Genomic DNA, 25258 nt, shown 5'->3' on the forward strand with positions numbered 1-25258 from the left:
TAAATGGCTCAGAGTGTCCGCGGTGGAAACCGACCTAAACACTGTCTGGGAACCGATAAACAAACACAGCAAAGCGCGGTGCGTAAAAAGCTATCCACGGCGCTGGTTCTGGAGCGCGCAAGGAAACCGTGCCAGTGTCCAAGACGCCAAGACGCTTTTTTTTTCTTTTTGTTTTTGGTTGTTTATTTCTATGTGTGTGTGAAAACGAGGATATCTTAATTGGACATGTGAGTTACGGGAGTTAACAAGACAAGCAGCCCTTTTTTTCAAAGATGAAGTTCCCAGCTTGCGTCCTCGTCACTTTGGTGGTGATCCGATCGAGTGCAGCGCAGTCAGGTGAGTGCTTTGGATGCGCGTCTCTCTGCGCCAGGGTCTCCGGTCAGGTCAGACTTTTAAAAGAAGGAATGAACCGAGGATCCAAACACACACCCCAAAATCCACCTTTCTTGTCTGACACAAACCTTTTTACATACAGGCAGAATTTAATGATAAATTCGCAGTACTTGTTTGCTGAGTGAGGATGAATGCACACCATAGTTTTACACCTTTGCTGTTTGCTCCACATCAACGGTAAAAAACTTAACACAACTTCATATCCAACCACGCTGATGCACATTTTGAATCATCGCACCTGCAGTTAACTGAGCTCCAGCAGCGTTTGGGAGTGTGTCGGGCTCTGCGTAAAAAGCTCTCCAAAACTCCCCTGTTAATATTTGCCTTTTCTTTACCCAATTATGTCGATATTTAAGCGCATCACAGGCAGAAAATGACACACTTTAGAGCTGCTTTTGAGTGCCTGGTTTGCTAAATATTTCGGTGAAGGAAAAAAAACAAATCTAGCACGAAATGTGTTTCAAAATCCACTGAAAAGACAGCGAATCTCTCATGTTCGCGCAGATCAGATGAGCCCTCCCGTACCCTAAATATGAATGAATGCGCCATCGTTTTAATTTAATTCCCTTAAGCGGACATTGATAGACCGAGGACCGCGGCTATTAGATCAAATTTATATGAATTGAGCTCGGTTGCACCAGTGGCACAGTTTTTATTCCTTACTGTCTGAATAATTTAGATGTAGCTGATATACTGAGGGCTATACAGGCAGTGGGAAAACATCTTGCTTTCATCATTAGGACCCCTGTGGTGTCAATCCCTGGACGAAAATCACTTTAATGTTCCTGCAATATTCCTATAAATCCTTGTAATGCCATCTTGGCACTCAGTAGTCAATTTATACTGAAGTCATTGTGCTAAATGATATTTTTATTTATGTGTTATTGCTGTAATTTTCCTGTGGCACCCCTGTAGGATATTTGCAAATAGTTTGGCTCCCTGTAACATCTGAGGCTGAGCTGTGTGATACTTTTGTTTATGATGCAGAGATTTCAGCAAATACCTCATTGCCTGTTTTTCCAAGCAAAACAGTTTTTTGAGGCTTTGAAGTTGAAGAAATGGTGAACTTTTCCAATCAGCTTTTGTTCACAGACTTGCTGATCGATACGGAGTTAAATGTGCTCTGTTATTCTGTTTGGTGTAATATCTGCTTTGGAGTAACATCAAACTCTGAGACGCACTTGATTTATTTGCACAGTAATGTTTTGTGCTTCATTTTGGGCTGATAAGTAGACCTCAGTGCCAGGATTTGCCTTCTTAATTGATATAATCAAGCGTTGGCAAGCAATGCCGGACTGGAGGAAAAAAAAAAAAAAGGCATGCACGCACACACACACACATACACACACAGAAGAGTTTGTGGATTGATGTTCAGAGGTGGATTTGGCTTTCACCCAACTTCTCAGAGGCACAAATGGGATTCCAGGATGCTTTTCTGCCTGCATCCAAGGACAGGTCGAGTTTTGGCTCGATCTCTGGTGGTTTGAGGTTCTCAGACAGAGCTGGAGACACACACACACACACATGCACACACGCACTCTCTCAAACACACACACACACACACACACTCCCCTGCTGGCTCTGGTGTGGATCTTGGATGGAAGGCACTGAATGCTGCCTATTAAACAAGAGTGGATGGATGCATGGATGGAGGGGTGACAGGCGGCATGAATGGGGAGAAAAGTAGCGCCCTCACTGGTTTATTTATTCTCCGTGCATACACTCCCATCCAAGATATTTGTGATGCAAATACTGCCCAAGAATCTAAGCTATGCCTCTTGGGAAGTTCATTGTGTGTGTGTGTGTATATGAGTAGATATTTGTGTGCTATTTGTCCACTCTTTCTTCTCTAACCTCCCCCCTTCTTTCACTTAATCTCCCTCTCTTTTACTTACTTTTAACAACATGTATCAATCATATTTATAAGCCGCATCAGGCTGAAGTAAGTCAAGGCTAGAGATGTTCATTTCAGTGGTGTTTAACATGGTGATTGAATCTGTCTGTCTTCTCCTGCTGCGAGACAAATGTCTGCAGCATTCCTGCCAGTCAGCTGGTGCGCCTAGCTGTATGCACTGAAGTATGTGTGTGTGTGCGTGATGTACTATACATGTGTGCCAAGCATGGATGGAAGCAAGCTGATTGATGTTTTGCTGTGTTCTGACTGACTGTTGGCAGTATGAGACTTGACTCATGAATTAAACATAAGAACAATAAAGAAATCTACTTTAGAGCTCTTTAATGACCCAACCAAGGATTCATTACTACATAAAGTTGAAATTGAGATATATAAGAGGTTTGAAAATGGTTGTAATCAATGCTCTCATCCATCTCGGGTTTACCAATCAGACTTGATGTTCGCGAAGCAGAATCCCAACTCTTGGAAGGCGAAATCTGAATGGTTCAGTCATGGCCCAAATTTTCCCAACCGCTCATCTCTGAAGGAAGTAGGGCTGCAACTAATGATTGTTTTCATTAACGTCGGTGAATTTCTTGTTTATTTGATTAGTCGTTTGGTCAATAAAATGTCAGTAAAAGGTGAAAAATGTCGATCACTGTTTCTCAAAGCCCAAGACGCAACCTAAAATGTCTTGTTTTGCTGCAACCGACAGTCCAAAGCCCAAAGATATTCAGTATACTATCATAGAAGGCTCAAGAAAACAGAACATTTTCACATTTAAGAAGCTGGAACTAGAGAATTTCCACATTTTTCTACATCATTGTCAATGACTGACTGTTCTCATCTGTCTCGGATTTACCAATCAGACCTGTTGGAACTCTTGAAAGGCAAAATCTGAATGGTTCAGCCAAATTTTCCCCTCAAACCACTCATCTCTGGAGGAAGTACATTTGTGTTTGTGCCTTATCAAACATGTAACTTACAGTATGATAGTGAGGTTATGGCATCATTGGCTTCTTGGAGGCAAGAAATAACACATTTTTTTACATATATTACTCATTCCTCAGTCTCAAATTCTCTCCATCTCCATCTCCATCCGCTGAGGAAGACTGATATGAGTTTGAGAACTTGCAAGCTTTGTTGTAGTGGTGAATGGTTTCAGCTATCTTTGGTAAAATCCAGCCCTTTTTTTTTTTAGACAGCGTGTTTCCTTCCTGATGATCAGGAGTCAGTTTTTGCTCTTTAGGTTTTGAGGTGCTGCTTCCTGTGTCTCGAGAAGAATTCGCACCAAAATGCCACATCAAAGATGATGGTATTCTCTCTAACAACTGATCTCTCTGCAGAGCTCGGCACAGAGAATCTTTGATATTTAACATGTGAGGACGGGACTGGCTTCTCTGTTTTTTGAAAAAAGGTTGTGCTTTCACAAAAAAATACTCACCTTTTGCACCTTTTTTTTTTTTTTTTTAAACGGAGCTCACACCAGTAATTTCATCATTCTCTTTCTAAATGGCTCAAAACATTTTAATCGCCACAGCTCTTGTGTGAGTGTGTGTGTGTGTGTGTGACAAATGCTGCATTCACACGTGTGTGTGTGTGTTTGGGTGACATTTAAAGACGTGCTCTCCTGTGAAATGGCCGGGGGAGAAGGGGGCGGTGGGAAAGGAACCAGCTGAATGCCAGTATCAAATTACTGGGCGTTCGTCAGCTGGCACACTTCGAGCCACGGAGCTGGCCGAGGCTTTGTAGAAGACTGGCGGAAATGAGAATTTATTACAAGCTAATTAAGCTTTTTTTGATAGCATCAGTCTAGACCGCGAGCCCTTTATTTGACAGTATGAGAGATGAGAGGGGGGGGGTGAAGGAATTCAATCTTGCTCTAAATTAGTCAACATTGCTATCATAACTTGATATCTGCCAGGCTTAACCCGTGCCAAGCTTTGACTGGATGTTAGTCAAATATGCTGTGATCGTTTCCGACGAGCTGATGCAGATCTGTACGCTTTCCGTGCGTTTGCGCGGCGAAAGAGTCAGAGGCAGAAAGATGGGGGAATAAAATACGGCCCCTTTGCACAAAAGAATAATAATTGCAGTTCAGTGAGGGTGACATTGAGGTGTGGGCTGTTATTTGCTTCCTCTGTCAGAGCCGGACAGTCTCAGCGGGCCGTAAGGGAAGCCTTACAAATGACTATGTGACACGTGGGGGTGATGGAATGCTTTTCCAAGGCCTGAGACAGCAGTACAGTACCTCTCATGGTACCCGCCGTCTGAATCAGGGCTCTGATTATTATCTGCACGAGCGCAACAAAGATGATGCTGTTTTCTCTTGGGGGGGGAGAAAAAAAAAAAGATGTGTTCTTGTCTCCTGCTTCTCTCTTCCCAGACATTGGAAAGTGATCCGGCGACGTCACGAGCCTGTTTGCTTGACATTTTCTTTGCCTGCCTGGTTGTACAGAGGGGCTTCTGTTCTTGGAGTTTGCGAACCACCCAAATATTTACATGCGGAATCACAACTGCACAGCATGGGAAGGAAAACATCCAAGACCAGCCCCCCCCCCCTCACCCCCCTCTGATGAGCGAGGAGTTGGGTGCAAAATAGCGGCTTTATTGGCCTCTGTAATCATCCCGAAGCTTCTTAGCCCCTCTCCTTCTCTGGCTCTGCAGTTCATGTGTTTGGCAGGACATCAGACTTTTGAACCCCTGTGCCTTTGCCGCCTAATGATGAGCAGGGTTGGCTTTGGTTGTGCCGAGGCGTCCGGTGCCAGCTCCTAGTGTGAGTTAGATTGGCCAGTCAGAGACTGGAAGCCTGGCACAGATGTCCCCTTTCAGGAGGACTGAGATCTCACTCACTCACATGGCGAACAGGAATACAGGAATTTACTGTAAACACACTTGAACTCACTTTTAAATTTCTTTTTGCACGCTGTTGTTCTTTTCTCCATCAAGTTCATGAGGAGTGAAAGGGCAGCGGAAGCCTTGTTTAGTGCTTTTTTTTTAAAGCTCCCAGCAGCTTTGTGTTTCCTTATTGTTTGCACAGTACAAAGTCTTGAATCTACTTTTAGTGATTTGTGTTGTTCTGCACTCTTTCTCTCTCTTTCACACACTCGCACACACACTCACAATGTGAGCGGAGGCATGGCACAGCAAAAGAAAGGACAGGAAAGACAGAGGAATCTTTTTCTCTCTCTCTCTCTCTCTCTCTCCTCTGTTTCTTCTAGACCACTGGAGGGTTTGTTCGGCCCGCCACTTGTAATTCCACTCAGAGACAAATGCCTCCATCCTGCGTCTGAGGGGCTTCCTACACACACACACACACAGATCCTGCCCAACAGTGCAGGTTGGCTCCCACTACTTCAGAGTTTCTCTTCTCGTATAACAACCCTTCTTTTTCTTCGACTTTTATTTCATTAGCTTTCCTCCACTTTCTTTCTCGCACCTTTTGTCACCTCTTTTCTTTTTTTCTCTATCTATTCCCTTATCTCTCTCTCTCTCTCTCTCCCTCATACACGCCTTGCCTCCCTCCTGCTCCCATCCATTAACATCTCTTATTGTGTTTCTGTTTTATTTCCCTGCTCTGTTTCATCCGTCTTTCACTGCTTTCCTTTCCTCTTTTTAACAGCTTTTTATTTCCTCTCCTTTGTCCTTTCCTCCCTCTGCCCTTTCCTCTCTTTCTCCCAACCTTCTCTTCTGGCACACATATCTGCAAACACACACACACACTCCTCCCTCTGTCTTTCATTAGCCGTGTGTGCATGGCTGTCACTGAGCACACAGGGAGAATGGTAAACAGCTCATTTTTCCCCCCTTTAATTACGACACCCAATTTGTTTCATGGACAACATGCTGTCGGCTGCTCCTTCATACACCACTCAAACTGTCATTTACATGCTCACACACATGTATTTGTTTCTCTCTCTCTGTCTGTCTGTGTGTGTGTGTAATATTCATGTGAGCTTTAGATCCTTCGTGGGAAGTTTAGATGCTGGTTTTGTTCTAGGAATTTAGTTCAGTGTTCATATTAGAGGCTGGATTAGTTTTAGATGAATACAAAGCTAGCCATTAAGGGTGTTAGAGAACAAACCATACTCATCTATTTGTCAGCACATGTTTAGTTTATGAGATGCTTCATTTTTGAAAATGTGATTGGTTCCTCAAAAGTGAGAGAATTCTGTTCTAAATCAAAATACCATCTTTAATCTTTAAAAGTTAGACATTATAAACGTAATAAAAGCGTAAAGAATTTAAAGGACGGATTCACAATTTTTCAAATCTGTCTTAAAACAATAGTCAGGTGCACATTGGATGAACACCGATATGTGTTTTCTTGCTGTAATCATGTATTCAATCATGTATCTAAAATGTATTTAAAAGTTTATCTGAAGCTAATATGAAGCTTCAGTTGTCCAAATGAGTCAAATCAAGTAGATATCTTTCAACGTTACAGTCTTTTTAGTGCCAAAGTCCCTCTTTTTGTTACTATACTTCCACTGCAGTTCAACAAGGAAACACAAAGAGGGAATTTGATGCAAAAAAGACTGTAAATGTGGCAGATTTCCATCGCTGAAGCCTCATATGAGCTCCAGATAAACTTTGCACAAAATGACTGTGTGGACACACTGTGGATTTTTGCCCCCATCACTTACATTGAAAGCACATTTTAAGAGGGTCTTGTAATAGCCAGTATGAACAGGAGGAATGATTACAGTGAGGAAAACCTCTTTCACTGTTCATTGGGAGCCTGACTGTTATTTTAAGACCTACATGAAAAATTGTGAACCTGTCCTTTAAATCTGCTTTAACTGTTCTTTTTTTTTTTGGCCTTGGGAGCAGCACAGAAAGCCATAAAAAGTGAGTTTTGGCTAACATGTTAGCAAACAGAACCTTTTTTCTTTCATAACCAGAAGACACCAAACAAAATAAGTATCTAGCTGGAGTCATGTTTCTTCACTTGATGAATGTAAGTTCAATATTCGCTCTCGGCAGTGGCGTGCAGTGGGTTTATCAGAGCATTTTTGATGAGAAGAACTGCCTGTTGTTGGTATAGTGACCTGAAACAGTAAAGTTGTGAGCCGTGAAACTAAAACAATGAGCTCAAAGAAGCTAACTGTTAAATGCTCCATAAAGCTGAAGGGCGTAAGGTTTACGTCAGGGCAACTGTTATGGTTTTAGTTGAAGCTTATAGGGAATCAGTGCATTATCCTCATTGTAAGACAAATGATGTATCTGTGCATTTGCATCCACCTGCCTGTGTACAAGTGTTGGCTTTGAATTTAAATTTGCAGCGCTGTACTCAGGCACAAGGCCAACACAGGAAGTGGGACAGCTCTCCGCTCCATTTGATTGGCAGTACTTCTTTGGCAAAACAGGATCAAGTGCCATCGACTACGTCTTTCACAACAAGTATGGGCCTTTTTCTTTTTAGTTCCTTTTGCCTTCTTTCACTTGCTTCCCATTGCTTTCTTTTCTGACTCTCAGCCGCAGCACAATAGAGGTCCATTAGAATCACAATAGAATTTCTCCCCCCCTACCCCGTAACCTTGACAAAGCTGGTTGTTTTAATGAAAGTCTATGAAAGGAGAAATGATCACTGGGCTCTAATCCCTCATCTGTGCGCGCGTCGATCCGGCAATTCAGCCATGACCTGTGGATTTGTGTCTTTATTTCCGTCGCAATCTCTCTCTCTCTCTCTCTCTCTCTGTGATGTCATGACCCACACGCCAACTCGTCTGTCTGGCAATCGCATCTTACGGTTATTAAAAACCCAGTTATTTTAGATGTTTTTCAGTTTTCTGTCTGTGTGTGTGTGTGTACGTGTGTGTGTGTGTGTAGTCAAGCCCGCCTGGCGTATTGTGTGTGAGTTAATCCCTGTTAAGATATTCACGGCAGCTAATCTGTTTAATTACACTACAAATTAAGGATATTTACTGTTCCAAGACTTTTATGCGACACCCGCCTTAATCAGGGCCTTAATCTGTCTGGCACTGTGCGAGTGTGTGTTACTCTGTGTGTGGATAAGCATATGTGTGCGTGTGTTTGATTGATACTCTGTATGCTAAGGCATGTGTGCCTTTGTGTCTATCAGGCTATTTCTGCCAGAGTCTGTCTGTATTTCCCTCTCTGCTTTTATTCTTCTCTGAATATTTTCCACAATAAAATAAAAAAAAAAGAAAAGAAAACAAGACATTGTATTTTTTCCAGTTATCGTTGTTGGCAGAGAAAGGCAACATTTACATGGATTAAAATGTAATATCAGTGAGACATTTAAAGGACACAAACTCAGATCCACAGGAGCATCGCTCTACTTGACTAGAGTCATGTACAACTGATTCTACAAGATTAAAACTGGTGTTCAAATCATGGAAACATGCTGTGTTCTCTGTCAAGGGCAAAATAAGGAAAGTAGCCAAGTGTGTGTTTGCATAAATCCATTGTCCAGGGTCTACATTTATCTGTTCCTTTTTGTGTGTTTTTGCAGCCCCAAATGACTGCATCTGAAATGGCTTATTCAAGAAAATGCACCACTATTTTTGTGTTATTTTGTGATAAATAGTGATATAAAAAAAACTGCAAGTCAGCTGTAAAAGAGACTTTTAAATGACTTTCCATGAATCATATAGTTAGTTTTGGAAATAAAAACAGAAGTTGTTAACTTTTGATAAAAAACTGGTGAATGCAAGGAACTTTTTAGGAGTGATTAAGCACATCCTGGGGGTAAGTGTTGCCTGAGAAGACATGCTCAGGGGAAACAAAGTATTCAGCAGTTTGAAGCAACGGGAAGCGGGTAGTTTCAGCTCTGAAAAGTCAATGCGAAATGACCATCAGGAGGCAACTCCACCGGCTCCAAAAAGAAGTCCGTTTGTATGGAAGTCTATTAGAAAATTAATTGATTTATTACCTCAGTAAACACTTTTCTAATGACTTTATGGTCTCAATCACTTGTTTCAAGTCTTCTTCAATACAGCATGATGTTCATTTTGTAAATTATGCCCATTTAATTTAAATATGTTGATAAAGCAGGGTCGGTCGCCTAAAAAAGTCTTGTTCAACATTTGGCTGTACTAAAAGACCCTCTAAGGAGTCGGATGTTCAGTTTTTCCCGGTAAGGTCATTTTTGTTTTAATGGTTTTAAGCCTGTTTTTGACTAGCAAAAATTAGCATTAGCATTAGCATTATCGGAGTCGACCACAGACTGTAAATGCACCATGCTAACCAAGCTAGTAGCTGGTTAGCATGGACTCAGGACGTGAGTCCACTAACCACTGGGTGACGTCACGGTGGCTCCATCCATTATTTTATACAGTCGAAGGTTGGAAGTTTGTTTATGGAGTATTGACGCTTGATTTTGATATTGGTTTGTAAAAGTGAACTAGAGTGACTGCTAAAATTGGCAAACTTTCTGCCAGTGTGACCAATCCTGCGGAAAAATGGTGGCGATTAAAAAACAGAAAAGTACAAATTCTGTGTAAATAGGTTGAAATTGTGTTAATTCCACATTTGTGTACTTTCAAGTCAGTATGAATACAAGTATTTGTATTTTTATGGATCTGTTTGCAAGTCTTTATGCCCGTGTGTGTTTTGGAAGTTGTTATTTTGTGTGAAGTTGTATGTGTTTTCTAAGTTGTTATAAAAATATGCAAAATTTTGAGCATGGTAATTCCCATTACCTGTTATTCCCGTTTGCATGAGTTTGTACGGTTTTTGCAAATGCACAGTGTGTACAGTACGTTTGCATGCACATGGGGCACATTGTCCTTTTTAAATGGGCCCCTCCTGCGATGGTGACCTGTAATAAATGAGTGGGTTCGAGAAAGTGGCAGCCGTGACAGCTGACTGGGGAGGGAGGGAATAGAGAAAGAGGGAGAGAGGAAACGTGGAGGTGTGTATGTGTGTGCCGGGGGGAGAGTGTGTGTTGGGGAGCAAGGGAAGACAAAGCGAGACAAAGCAGAGGTAAAAGAGATGGGAAGTCTCTAAGGAGAGATAAGGAGGGAGGATGAGGGGAAGACAATGGAGAGAGGAGGGCGATAGTGAGGGATTGTGAGTTGAACAATACCTTGACCAGAAGTAGAGACTCTTTCTCTGCTGCTTCTTGTTCTTCTTATCCTCATCACCCCCTCCTCCTCTTTTCTTTATTTCTTTTTTTCTGTCTCACTGAAGTCACCTTGCAGTCCAGCAGAAATATGGCCGGCTGGTTTAAAGGTACATAAAACTCGCAGAGGCGAAAGCCTTCGCCAGGCTTTGCTGTAGTTGTGTGTGTGTGTGTGTGTGTGTGTGTGTGTGAAGGTGAGTCACCTTCAGCGCCAAGAAAGATGAGAGAGGGAGCTGGAAAGAGTGCACTTATAAGAATCTGTTTGTGCATTTCTATGGTTTTGTGCATCGGTTCATTAATTTGTCTGTAGCTGAAAGGCAAAAAAACACACACACACACACCTGAGTGGTCCCCTGCGCCGTACCTTAACCAGTTGCTCCGCGGCAAAAACGCTATCGCTCTTGGCAAGGTGAGAGCGAGCTGATTGTGGGTCATTTGCAAGATGGGAGACGGTACGACAGGGGGAGAAAGCAAGAGAGGTGGTCTAATTTCAGCTGAGAAAGGAAGAGATGAAGTGTGTGCGTGTGGTTACAGTATGTGTGTGTGTGTGTGTGTGTGTGTGTGTGGCCAGCAGAGGTTAAGGTGGAGTGAGAGAGACAGTGTGTTGTCTCTGAGGAGTACAGCTATCACCGCTGCTGAACGCTCCAATTAATCAACCCGGGCCACACAGACACTCACTGTGTGTGTGTGTGTGTGTGTGTGTGTGTGTGTGTGTGTGTGTGTGTGTGTGTGTGTGTGTGTGTGTGTGCCAAGGTTTGCAGTTGTGTTATTGTCAAATATCTATTGTGTAATCGTCAAGTGTTACCACCCCTCCCTTTCTGCCTGCAGTGTTTCAACTGGCCTCTTCCTGCAGGAGCTTGCAGTCAGGGAGGGTCGTAGGCCTCCCCCACATAGCCTAACCACCGGTCTAGTATCACCGTCTCTCTCCCTCCTCAGCTCCACATCTCCAGGTTTTGGGTTTGGTTTGACATTTTTGCTACCTTCAACAGTAATATATGCATGAAAAAAACCAGCTTCTAAGGCTTGCAGAGTACTATGACATTGAAATTTCAGTTAAAAGAGAGCGTGAAAACTTGCCTTAAGAATAGTTTGTTTGAGGCTGGAGTTTTGAGCAACAAAAGGAGGTTGTTGCAGTTGCAACTAATGCAGCAATTAGTTAGAGAAGCTGAAGTATGACAAGGAGGTAGAACTTGAAACTATAAAACATAAAATGAAGTGTGTTAGAGCTGATTAAAAGAGGTGTCCAGAGCTGATTGTCATAAGGCCACAAAGGGCAAGAACAGTCTGTTTGGTCTGGTTAATAATCTTTACTTGCTTCCCAAATTCAGTCAATCTGATCTACTTTCTTTTCTCTGTTTGAGTGAATTGCAGATGCTTGAGACTGGCCAGATTCAGACAGAACTATGTTGTTGCATTGTGTTCTAACTGGTAAGACACAAGAGGCCAATTCAGCTTAGAGTGTAGCAGAGAATGAAGTTTATGAAGCTAGAAAGTCGGCAGTATTGAAAGTGTATGAACTAGTGCCGGAGGCATACCGCCAGCGTTTTCGATCTATGAAAAAGCTCAAAAATCAGTCCTACATTGAATCTGCCCGTGATTTGATTTCCCAGTTTAACTGCTGGTGCACAGCATCTAAAGTTGACACATTTGAGGAGGACCTTTGTAACCTGGTTATCCCAGAACAACTCAAAAACAATGTGCCAGAGTGGGTCGCTACATTCGTTAATGAGCACAAAGTAAAAACTCCCAGTGAGGCTGCAGTAAAGAATCCATCAAAGAAGTGTTTTTTGACATGAATGGAGAGATTCACTGTTAAAATGACACTTACTCTAGGCAAAGGCAAGTCAAAAACAGTAAGTAAGGCAGCTCCTTAGAAGTCTGGTTATGGTGGCCACTTTCTAACCGATAAGTCGCTCTCACTGTTGCTGTCCTCGGATTCCTGCCCCTAAAGTGAGATGTTACTCTCTTCATCAAAACATGTCATACCTGTCAGCTCACTGGCAAGCCTAATCAGGTTGTTAAACCTGAACTTAAACCATGTGGGTCCCCCTGCCCTCCCCGGTCCAAATCCAGACACGCGTATCTGTTGACTGTAATGTGTCAGGTTACAAGGTATCCTGCTGCTTATCCGTGTGGCGCTATTATGGCCAAGGCAGCGGTTCGAGCATTGACTGAGTTCATTTCAATATTCAGTATCCCTAAAGTCTGACCAAGGTTCCAACTTCACATCCCATCTGGTTGCTCAGGTGCTTAAACAGCTGCGTGTAAAACAACAAATTGACAGCATACCATGCATGAAATCACTGTACAGAGCTGTCAGTTGACTGGGAGGATGGGTTGCCCTGGTTACTGTTAGCAGCTGGTTAAGTTGTCCAAGAAAAGTATTGGATTCAGGCTGAATCTAGACAGAAGTGTGTCAAGATCTGTGTTTTGCATCAGTGGGAAGTATCATCACACACATACACACAGCCTTGTTTTCTCTTGTCTCCATGGATAATGCTAATGGGGTCACATGTGTAGGTTGCACCTTAGAAAATGAGAACATGGATACTGAATGTGTTATTGCATGTAGTTGACCTAAAAATTATGCTTATATACAACTTATGTGTACAATCCAGTTGGCAATACATTTCCTATATAACATATTTTGTTAAAATTTAGTTTGAAACGTACATTCTGACTCTTCTAAACAATTGTATTCTCCAAAATTAGGCAGGAAAACGAGTGCTATATAAATGTATGTTGTAGGAGGCGATGTTGTTATATTAGGGCTTGAATGGTGAAGTTAATCAGTTGTTTTGGGGAGTTTTTCCTTGTCGCTGTTGCCAAGCGCTTGCTTCATGGGGGAATGTTGGGTTTCTGTAAATTAAAGAGCACAGTCTAGACCTGCTCAGTGTTAAAAAGTACCCCTGCGATAACTTCTGTTATGATGTGGCGCCATATAAATAACGTTGAGTTGAATTAAGTTCCTTGAGTCTAAGTTGAAGTCTTCAAATTCCTTGTTTTGTCCAACCAACAGTCCAAAAACCAAAGATAATATAAAATGGGAAAAAAAGAAAGTTTGTCATATTTGCTCTATAAATGACTTGAACGACTAATCGGTTATCAATATTGTCGTCAGCGGACTCTCCTGACGATCAGCTAATCGACTGATTGCTGCATTTATGGCCCTCAATCACTCATTTTAGTACACGATGATTAGAACCGTCAGTTAAGCAAAACTAATGATAAAACTGACGTCAGGAGAACGTGATTCACACAAAAACCAAACTGATACTGAAATATTTGAAAAGTCTCGATGTTGCTATCTTCCAAGTTCATTCCAAGTCCATTAAATTCCTGAATGGCTGCATGTATTCATCTGTTTTCCTGTAGATAAGCGCTGTGAGAAAAAAAAAAAAAAAATCCTGAGAGAAGAAGAAGAAGAAGAGACGGAGCGAGTACGAAAAGACAGACAGAGACATTTAGACAGGCAGAGATAACCACAGGACCAGATAGAGTAGAAACGCACGTGGTTTCAACCGTCCGGCTCACAGACTACGCTTATTACCGTCACGCTGCTGCCCTCTGAGAGCCCGTGTTCCGCTTGAAAATGAAATTCTCAAAAGGCTTTCACTCCCTTGAAATCATGTTTCAACCGTGGGGGCAGCGGGGCATACAAACAGGTTCACTCAGAAAACTCATTGTTGTGGTCTGACATAGCTTTTTATGCCGGATTATAGACTGCTTTCAGAGGAGGTTTTTTTTTCCAGTCGAAGAAACACTTTGTATAAAATAAAAATGAGATCCTGCCCATCAGTCAGTATTTGTAAAACACAGTGTCTTTCTGTGGATTTGCAGACTTCTCATAGCTTCTTATAACTAAGATCTCAGTCATTTTTAATCAGATTTTGACAAAAAGTTGGAGAAACGATGCATCTCGTCTTCTTTCATTGGTCGATTTTAATACACCGATGATACCAAGAGGGCGGGAAGAACAAAAAACTTAACAAATAAAAAAACAAACGTGATATTTCGTAGTGTTTTCAGATGATTTACTGGTCATCAGGATTCCCAGAGCGTCAACACCAGCAAGCGATTTCTATCGCAGCTACCTGACTCAAGCTAAATGTCACGGTTTGACTGAGCTAGCAGGCAGCGTTGGTACAAAACATTTATATTTTCTTTCGAGTGAAGATAAGACGGTGAGAGAGAGTTGTTGAAGTGCCAGACAGAAGACAGAGAATAGGCACACACACACACACACACACTTTATGTACAGACACACAGGCTAAGCACATACACTGACATGAAGAAGTTAAAGGGGAAAGATTTGCAGTTTGTCCTACATAGGAACATATTAGATACACGGACACTCGCACAAGGAGTCATATTTCATTTCCCTCCATATAGAGAGTTTTCATTTCCTCTCAGGGGGGACGTGATATCTACCTGCAAGACATGTGACACGGGCAAACATACAGTATGCACACGCACACACACGGAGGTAGAAGTAGAGATAGAGAAAGGACCGTAGAGAGGGAGACAAACAGAGATAACGAGACAAAGAGATCTCGACAACAGGAAAGCGAGCGTGACGTGTGTTCTTCCAGAGTGAATTATCAGGAAAAAGGCAAGAAAGTAGAATTAAAAAAAAAAAAAAAAAAAGTCAGAGGTGAGAGGAAGGGAAACAGTTGCAGCCCTGTGGGCTACACAGAGACAAAGAGGAGAAAGATGCTATTTGCCTTTCTCTTCTTCTCCCACCATCTGCCCCTCCGATTCTCTCATTTACTTAATTAGAGCGCTGCGTCTCAAGGCCGCTGCTCCCAAATGGCATCAGCTGTGCGTTTGTGTGTGACTAGAGCATATTAGCATGTGTGCACATACCTCAGGCTTGTGCTTGTGAATGTGTGTGTGTATGTGTGCAGGTGTGTGAGTGCTCACGGCATGCTTGTATATGTAGTGCATATTGTGTTTGGAGGGCTAACCTAAGGCGGGTTTTGTTCAGAACGGAAGGAGCAGGTGATTGTAGCACACGCTACCACAAACAAAATCTGGTAACGCAGAGAAGAAATGAGCGGTGACCTGTATTTTCGGTTCAAACGCACGCCATCATAGCTTTTCCAAAGTCTCTGACTCTTGTAATAGACTTAAAGCTCTCCGAAACTTTTGTTATTATCCTGAGCTGCTCTGCTCTCCACTCACAGCTGATTTAAAGAAACCATTATTTCTACTCCTGAACATGCTTGTATTGACTTTATCTCAGCCTCGCTACTCTTTATCTTGCTGATCATTTTGAAAGCAGGTGGAAAAGAAAGAAAAGGTATGTTTTCTTAATTGGCAAAGACACACCATAGCCAAAAGTATGTGGACACCTCAGCCCAAATATATACAGTACATTTGTGTACTTTTGGTCTGTGGTATGCAAGTTCAGCCTGCATGCACAGTTGGCCAGTAGTTGTCCATGCACATTTTGTACTTCAGCATATCTCTTATAGACTGTTTTAAGTATTTCCTGATTACCGAATTATCAGATAATCGTTTTGGGTCATTTGAAAAAACAAAAAAAAGCCCAAATTCTCTTAAACCAGCTTCTTAAATGCAAATATTTTCTGGTTTCTTTAGTTTTCAATGACAGTAAACTGAATATCTTCAGGTTGTGGGCTGTTGGTCGGGATAAAAAAAAGACATTTCAGGTTTCATCTGACAAAACGACTCACTTATTAATCGGTAAAGTAACCAAGAGATTGATCGATAAGGAAAGCAATTGGCTGCTGCAGCCCTACATCCTGTGAGGGGGTTTTTGTTCTGGCTGAGCATTTATCCAAGGGAACTTTGAACAGAGAAAGTCAGTGCAAATTTAATTTGGTGTGTGACTAAAGTTTTAGGAGCAAGAAATAATGAAAATGTCAGTATCATTTTAAAAAGATTTTCTGCCTGTTAAGACAATACGGGTAGGGTGTTTTTTTTTTTTAGCTTTTAAAATTGTATTTGCTCAACATTGGTAAGTAATTTGTAGTTAAATTGTCGTAATAGTATGATATTCAGTATATTCAACAACATTTCCACTGACAATGGGCAGAAAAGCCTTGAAAACATTCTCATTTCAACCTGCCATAATGAATTTCCATGAGACAGCTTTGCAGTTCTTTAAACCCGCTACACAGGTGACCCTCTCCACCTGCTAACCTGCCTTTAAGCAAAGACTTAATGAATAAAAATATAGACAGTTAAACGAATATAGACTGAAAAGTACAATGAAAGTAAACCCTCATTGCAGGTTTTTAAAGACTTTTTTTTTTTTTTTTTTACAGCTGTCTGTAGGGAAGAACACCCATCATGTCTGTAGTAGAGGACACTGACTGGTTGATATCTGATATTTAATAAAAGGCCAATGCCTGCTAGATTAAATGGCAAACCAATATATCAAACCCTTCATTGTATGACTGTGAGACTATTTTATATAACTGCATGTGCTCTTTTTCCAGTGTAAAAACTCATTCAGTATAATATTTGATATAGTAATCAACCATAAAGGCTCATGAGCTTTATGGTAATTATGTAAACGAGCCAACCGTGTGTGACCAATCACAACGCACGGCTACAGTTGCTGATTGTGTACTGATTGTTGGCGGGTGTCCTTCTTGAACCGACAATAAAGATGGAGGAGATCGGCATGGCGGGTAGTTAAACGGTCATCTCGGCCACATTCGAGTGATTTCTGGAGTGTCGCGCCGGAAACAGACATAATCAATTGTTGTCTTTGAGTGTTGCCGCCATGTTTGGGGATCGTAATCAAGCGTTGGTACTTGTTTAGGCTGAAGGGTCGCAGAAGGATGGACAAGACTGTAAGCTGTCACTCACTCTTTTCCCTTAACTCCTTTTTTTTCCCCCTGAACGGTGATCCTGTTCTCAGAAGGATATCAACCACCGCCGCATCTCTCCGTCTCGGAAGTTTTCGGCTGGCATGAGACAGACAGCGAGGGGGGGGGGGGGGGGGAGGGAAACTGAAATGGCAGGTTTGAAACTGTGCTGTGTTGCTGTTTCGGAGCACAGTTCCCTCCAGGCTGAATGCTCTTTGTTGTGTGACATCAAACATATAAGAAACCACATCCAGCGCTCCCTCGTTCCCCTCGAGAACAAGTTCAACTCGGCAGCTCCTTCATGCCACCGGATACCACATAAACCCTCATTGAAGGCAAATGAAATGGAGGGGGGGGGGAAAGGAAACAAGTTAAAGGCAACTCTACTAGGGAAACATTATGAGTGTGTTCAATTTCCACCACAAATCCCGAACCATTAAACAATCGAACGGGAACTTAATGAAGGCCTTTTATTACCTCGGAGAGCCTCCTCGGTTTGTTTTCGTCCACATTTTCCCACTTATTTATACTCCTGCAAAAGAAGCACCTTCCTCGGTGCGAAAACTCAGCTCACGTCAGACTTTTCTATTCGGAGCAAGGCGCTACGGTCATCCCAGTAAATCTAGTTAAAAGGGAGGAGAGAGGGAAATGCTAACGAAGCTTTGTAAAGAAGAGATGGTGTTGCAAGGACCCGGTTTTATCCGTGGGAGGGCCGCGGTAATCGGCTATCTCAGGGAGGGAGGCGGCAGGGGGTCCCTAGTTATCAAGACAGCTGCGGAGATTCACAGAGAACCTGCGACAATGTGGAAAGAAAGCAGCAGGATTGTGTGTGTGTGTGTGTGTGAGAAGACAGACTTTAAACCTGTGCCACCGAAGTGAGATAACCTTCTCTACTTTCTACTTGTTTAAATGTGATTGCTGCTTTGGGAGCAGAAATGAAGCAATTAATTATTTTTGACATAAAAGTGTTTGCTTGCAGATTTTTTTTGTTCGTAGATGAAGTTAATTTTTTAGTTTTTGTCAAATTGGAGAGAGCATTTTAAGAGCTTTCACTGGAGTGTGTAAATGGGAAGAAACTTTGTGCACTTAGTTTTCTTCTCAGAGCGACTGCCGGTGCTTCGACTCGACGGTGCATATGAGGAAGCAAAAGAGGCTCTTTTTTTTTTTTTTGTAGAAACGGCTGATTTATTAAGTTGACATTTGTTTAACAGTGTGAAAGGAACAGAAAATAACATAATTACAGAAATAGCCCATCGGAAGATTACAACAGTTATGCTGCATCGCTACGGCAACCCAGAATCACAGCACAACACTTTCACATCATTTTCATCATCTGCCAAATATTTTCTCAGTTTATTGACAATTTGATGCCCAAACCTCAAGGTCTTCACATGACTTGTTTTGTCCAACCAACAGCCCAAAAAGATATTCAATTAAAACAAAGACAAGCAGCAAATCTTTGTATTTAAGAAGCTGTTTGCTTGAAAAAAAATGATGCAAACTTTTAATCGAGTTTCAAAATAGTTGCTGATTAATTTTCTGCCTATCGACTATCAAGTAATTGTCTCAGATCTGATAGAAACTTTTCAAACCACCCTTGCAGTGTAATCCACTTCTCTGCCATTGATTCTCATAGTCACTGTGTTCCAAACAATCACTTTGGCATTAAATAGCTGAATATGCAACCTCTTGCAAGTGTATTTAGCTATAAAACTCCTCAAACTATACTTTTTTTTGTTGTTGTCTGTCTAGTGTCTGGGTGGAGCCATCTGATTAATTCTGATTTCAGATGGTGTTTTTCGCTAATGCGGGGCTCTGCCCTTTTATGTAAATGCTGATGTTTATGATGATTTTGTTTATACAGCAAATACACAGAGATTCCCTCCATTTGTATGCTGTTTTTTTTTTTTGTTGTTGCATATATTACAGACACATAATTTACTACATAGAGGCTCAAATTAAAACTAATCATCACGTTAACACTATGTATATAAACTGCATACAGTAATAGACTGCAGCTGCATTCATATCAGCATAGAGTCACAAGAGCCCCTTGTTCACTTGCTTCCACACTCAGAGGTGATGAGTACAACACTGATATAAAACTATACTGGCACATAAAACACTTACTGCTCATTTGCCTGTGTGTGCCTGTATAATGAGCATCTGTGCTTTTTTTTTTTTTTCTCTTCTTTTTTTTTTTTTTTTTTTTTGTAACGTTATTACCTTCAACAGCGCACCTGTCTGTTCTGCGCCTCAGATGAAGAACGGAGAGATTTGCTTTTTTTGGAAAGCCTTTTTAAATGCCAGCCGGCAATTGGCTTGGTGGGTAGTTAGCGAAAAGGAGGACTGACACACAAATACACACGCTCGCGCACGTACTCGCACCGCAGAAAACATTCTGTTGGGAAAATAGTGCTGCTAATTAGTGGAATTAGCCACAGATCAAAAGGTTCAATTAAAAAGTGGTGTTGTAGCGTGGAGGCAGCGGGCCTCATTTGCATCACAACACATGTTCGGTGCGGACGAGGCAGACAGACAGAGGGACGATGCAATATGGCCTCAGCTCGCAGGAGTGCAATCAGAGACTAAAACATACCACATACACAGCAAAACATACCACAGGAAACAAGTATTTTTTGCACAAGTTTTGAGATATCTGTCTTTGAGATGTCTCCTGCCACCCCAATATAACGGAGGTGAACGGACTTGCAGCAACAAACAATGCCCCAGTTACTCTAGATAATCAGTTTCTCTCAAAAATTTCCTCTAAAGTTTGCAAACAGACACATACACAAGCATGTAAAGCACCACATTAATGTATGCAAACACTTTTGCACACACACACACACACACACACACACGTACCGGGAGATGAGAAATTGCATTAATTTGCTGAAAGACTCCCAAATGGAGACACACATCCGCAAATGAAACACGGCATTAATTTGCTCTGAAACAAACATGCAAAGACACGTGCGCACACACACACACGCACGCGCACGCGCACGCACGCACACGAGCTAATCAGAGGCACGTCATTAATTTGCACACCGAGACACACACACTTGACTTTCCGTGCGGTTGTCCATACAGTGCGTGTTGTTGGCCTTTTGAGTTCCAGGCTTAATTAAGAGTATAATTAAGTGTGTGCTGTTATGGCTTTGCTCAGTGGGGTGTGTGGTTTTGTCTTTGTGTGTGTGTGTGTGTGTGTGCATGTGTGGATATCCCCGGAGCTGCTAAACGTGCTCTCTGCCACAGCTTGGACCAACACGGCCAATTCACAGCACTGCTAATTTACCATTTAAATACCACATGTTTGACTCCTAATTAAATACAGCTCTAACACCAGCAGCAAACACACTTTTTTTTTTTCCCTCCTTTTCTGCGTTGTTGTTGTTTATTCCGGCTGAAGGAATTGAACAGTCTAAATGTCACGCCATATGCAATGTGATTTCCTGCTTTGTTTCCATATATGATGGTTTCCAGGGGCGGTTTTAGTGATTTGGAGTTCGCCTAGTAGAGACCAATGTCCTTCTCCATTTTGCTTAACGCAGTCATTGCAAGTGAACAAAAACTATTCGGAGGCAGCTATTTGCAGTTAACAAAGCCTCAGAACTAAGGGACAGACCCAAACTGCTAACTGAGGAACTTCAAATAAGGATTATAAGTATATAATCTTTAATTCTTTCAAGACAAAAGTATAGAACATCCACTATTCTCTAGAGGTTAAAGTCCGAAGTTCAAGTTCCTTCTGATTTAGGCTCTTTCCAGCTTTGCTCTACTTCAAATAATCAAACCTACGCACATTTTGCTCTTAGCTATTGCTTTATCTCAGCTACTAAAACCTTTCAACTCATTTATGTTCGGTGACGTGGGTCTTCAGAGATGGAACATGGAGGAAGGGTGAGGATTTAAAGGGATGAAGAAGGGATGCTGAGTCCTCACCCAGGTCACAGATCACAGGCAGCAGGGCAGCGGAGTGGCTGTGGGCGGGGGGGGGGGGGGTCATGGAGGTCTGGATGCTGACATTATTACATCTTTCTTTGTTGGAACAATCTGGAGAGAGGAATTGGAAGAGGGAGACAGAGACAAAGAGAAAGGGGAAGGTAAATAACTTAAGGAGGAGAAGGAACACATCCAATGGAAAACATCTCGATGAATAATTAGATCCATTTGGAATTTAAAACTATCTTGTTTATATGAGGAGGAAGTTAGTGTGCAACTGTATACTTAAGGTGCTGTGTGTAGTCTGATGTGATGTACAGAACAGATGTACAGATGGTTACTGATATTTTTCCAGCCAAACTATGCGTCTCTTTTGCAGAAGAAATGACAGCTAAAACAAAACACAGCATCTGCACTGACTGAATACATTAGCCACTTCCTTGTTATATTCTCCCCGTTTTTCATTGTTATCTCGTAGTTTTCTTTTGTAAACTTTGGGGTCGTGTCTGGCTTGATATCCCTTATATCTATGGGGCCTTTTTTTTTTTCTTACAATTTAAATCCTCTCCTTATCTGTCAATTTATCTGACCACAACATAAGGTCTTCTCTAATGATTCACAGATTTGCTGCTCTCGTTGGCGCTGCTCAGGTCGCTCTGTGATGGTGGTGTTGCAGCTGTTGCTGCTGCTGCATGCTGAGCTGGAGTGGTCCAAGCGGGTGTCTGGTTTGTGGTGGGCTGCTGCTGTCTGTCAGTGTCGCCTCTGACACTTTCCTCCCACACTGCAGCTGGTTCACCGCAACCGGCAGAGGCAGTAACGCTAGAAGTTGTAGTAGGTGTGGTGGGTGCACAACAGGCTGAGGCAGCAGTAAGGTTGCTAATGTTAGCTAGCTCAGCTGCAACTAATATTAAACCAGTTGTAACGTCAGGTACTTGTTGCTCCTCCGTAGTGGAGTCTCTGGCTGTTTATATTGAAGAATTTCATCAGTTTAGTCAAACTTTCCATAAACTTCCTTCTTCCTCTTTCTCTTCTCAAATCCACCTTGAAAACACTTCATGGTAACAAAGATGACATAATGTGATTTGGTGCAAATGCAGCAAGCAAAGGTACAAGAAGTTCAAGGTGGAATAGTCCATTAAATGTGAAATATGGGTGATAATAAATATTAGCAAATATAGATATTTAAATGGATAGGTCCACATTTACATGTAGACAGATTTATTTTTATCTATTACAGATTATCGTTCGTTTGAAGTGTCAAGAAAGGAAAAATGTTTCATAAATGGGAAAAAAAAGGAAACACATTCACGAGGCCCTTTGGCGGACAAGTAATTGCCTACCTATAATGTATAGTAAAACCACCAATGATGGTTTCATTTATGAGCATTGTGCCCTAAATGTAGCCTGCATCTCTCTTTGTCACTTGCTGTTTCTCTATCAAAGTCACCTCTGTTGCTTTGCTGACACCTCTTTTATCAGTGACATGTGAGTATGTGTCTCTGGGTAGAGTGTATGCTTTCAGGCTTTCTGTTTGTTCCCACATCTGCTTTCTGTGTGTTTTCTGGTGGACACAAAATTGACTGTTTTTCACACTCATTTTCTGAGCTGCCGCCTCTTCAGTTAAGGTTAATTTCTAACTACAACTAAATGGTTAAAGTTCGCTATTGTGGTTAAAAGAAACCAATTTTGACATGTCAAAGTCACACATTTGTGCCTTTTGAAATGGTCACTATCTTTTAATACTGTAGGTGCTGCCTTTAAGCAGTAATCTTTTTTTATTTTTGGCCGCTTGGGGGCTGTTGGAACACACTATAAACACAACATTGAACCATTATCACTTCACAATGTGGCAAATGTGTTAGCAAACAGTTGCCTATGGACATGGAGTAACATTAGCATTCATTTGGAGTTGTGTTAATGGCCACCTGGTTCACTCTCACTCTTCCTGTTTTGGTCTCCACCAACTCCTGATGGAAATATCTGGCTCTTTCATTGCTAAATGTGTATGTTTCCTGTGCTGGGCAGGAAGTGTACAGTGTTTTTGTTGTTGTTGAAAACAGCTGCACAGCGGCTCATTTGACAGCAGTCAGCTTAGCTTCTGAAACAGTCGTAATTCACACGATAGCAACTTGCACTATAAACGCAAACATTGGTCATTTAATAACCAGCGCTGATGGTTTTTTTCTGGCCAGGATTGTCTTGTCTTGTCACATTGAAGATGCAGTCATGCCAGTGCTTATTTTATGTGTGTGTGTGTGTAATGTGTGTGCGTATTCCCATGCTGCTAATGTCTGCTACACTGGCAGTTTGTAGCTCCATGCTGTGTTAAATGGGAGTGTCCAGGCTGTTACCAGGCCTCATTCATCAGCCTCGCACAGGAACAGAACTGGTTGCTGGGAAAACCACCTGGGACACACACACACACTCACACACATACAAACACACACACACACACACATACAAAACGCTACCAACAAATGCTTAGCGAATACTTACACCCTCAACACCACAAATAAATGCTTCGACACAACATATTTAGGAGTGTGCACACATACGGTAAGCCACACACATTGTCTTGACCTCCGATTTCCACCATTTGACACCTTCCTGACCTCTTCGTCCTCCTCGGTGTCCCCATGGCATTTTTTCCCCCCCCACCGTTCTCAATCCCTCTTTGCTATTTTGCAGCCGAGTCTTTCACGCCTGAGTCCATCTGCCGCCTGGCTGCTACTGTTGCATTGGTATCAGTCCAGCTCCAGTAGCAACAACAAGATTTTTTTTCTTTTTTTTTTAAGTCGAAGAAAAGGTTCCTAAATGGTTTTGAGAAGCACTTTTGATTTTTTTTTCTTGCAGTTTTAATGCGAAAAGGATAAAAAGTGTTCCGTTTCTTCCGTTTTGAAAGGTTTTGATAGAAAGCCACAATTGTTTGTATGCCATTTGGTGAACCCTTTTCATTCAAACTACCTTCCAGTGCTGTGAGTGCGTTCCTTGTTCACTAAGTATGGCTGAATATCCCTTTTTTGTTCATTGCATTATTTAAATCAAGCACCTTGGGAGCACTGCGAATTTTGACAGGTTTTTCCTCCCTTAGAGGTTTTTTAGAGGTTTCAGAATTTACCGTTGAGCTCCTTTCTAAATTACCAGGGGGAAAACAGTGTTTTAACAATGTCAGATTCAAAATACCTGTGCTTTTGTCATTATTTCAAGTCAGAAATTATTAAGAAAACATGCCTTCAGCTCAAAAATATAAGGCCTTCTCACCGTTCCTCGTAACCAGGTCTCTTACCTCTGCTCACCTTGACAGAAAAACACATGCGAGGCTTCTTTTTTTTACCACCTAGAAATCTTCATGATGAGGAAAAGACTGCCTGAGAATCATGGCTCACATCAAGTCCTGGAAAAGTCTTGAGAAAGAGTTGCAGAGCTGCTCTCATCACCGCGCCGAGTCTCTTTTCACTCTCATGCACTAAGAGGGAGATTTACACGGCTCCCCTTGACCTTGAATTTCCTGTTTTATCCTTTTTTTTTTTTTTTTTATTTCACACCACGAGCGTTCTATTTCTCTGAAGATTTACGCCTTTGTACTCTGAAATCACTATTCTCCCGTGTTGAGTCATAGTAAAGGAAAAGACAGACAAAAAAAAAGTGGACAGGGAGGAGAGGCGGAGATAGATCGAAGGAAGTAGAGAAAAGCGTGTTTTTCCCTGATGATAATTCAGCGGGACTTTATTAGCAACTTTTATCATCCTAACTACTTGGAAAGCAGCGACATCATGATCAATCCTGTGTATCTTCAATGGAAATTTCGCACCTTGATGAGCGGACTAACTCAAACCGTTATGGGACAGGTAAAAGTGATGAAACAGCTTTGCAGCGCCGCGCCGGTCTGTTATTTCTTCCTCTTTCTACGTCTTTTCACGAGAGGAAACAATTACGTCAATGCGGCTAAAACGGCCAGATTTTGATCCTGATCTTTCTGACACCGGTGTCATCGGTGTCATTTCTTTACTGAACCGATAGTGTCCTCTTTTTCTAATGAGGTTAACCCCAATCTCGTGGGCTGCCGCCTCCATATTGTATGAGAGATCACAG

At 41.9% G+C, this 25258-nt stretch overlaps 1 protein-coding gene across 7 annotated transcripts in view; it reads left to right on the forward strand.

The window, feature by feature from the left end:
* The window catches only part of LOC121892375 (receptor tyrosine-protein kinase erbB-4-like), a 270376-nt gene continuing 245118 nt past the window's right edge, over positions 1–25258 (forward strand). For all 7 annotated transcript variants that reach the window (XR_006094399.1, XR_006094401.1, XR_006094400.1 and 4 more), the window contains exon 1: positions 1–336. Coding sequence is in view for 4 of the 7 variants with exons in the window: in XM_042405408.1 (XP_042261342.1) it covers positions 273–336 (64 nt within the window). In the remaining 3 variants the exon portion in view is untranslated. The remainder of the gene's footprint in view (positions 337–25258) is intronic.

This window comes from Thunnus maccoyii, chromosome 24 (genome assembly GCF_910596095.1).
Source record: "Thunnus maccoyii chromosome 24, fThuMac1.1, whole genome shotgun sequence".
Classification (NCBI taxonomy): Eukaryota; Metazoa; Chordata; class Actinopteri; order Scombriformes; family Scombridae; genus Thunnus; species Thunnus maccoyii.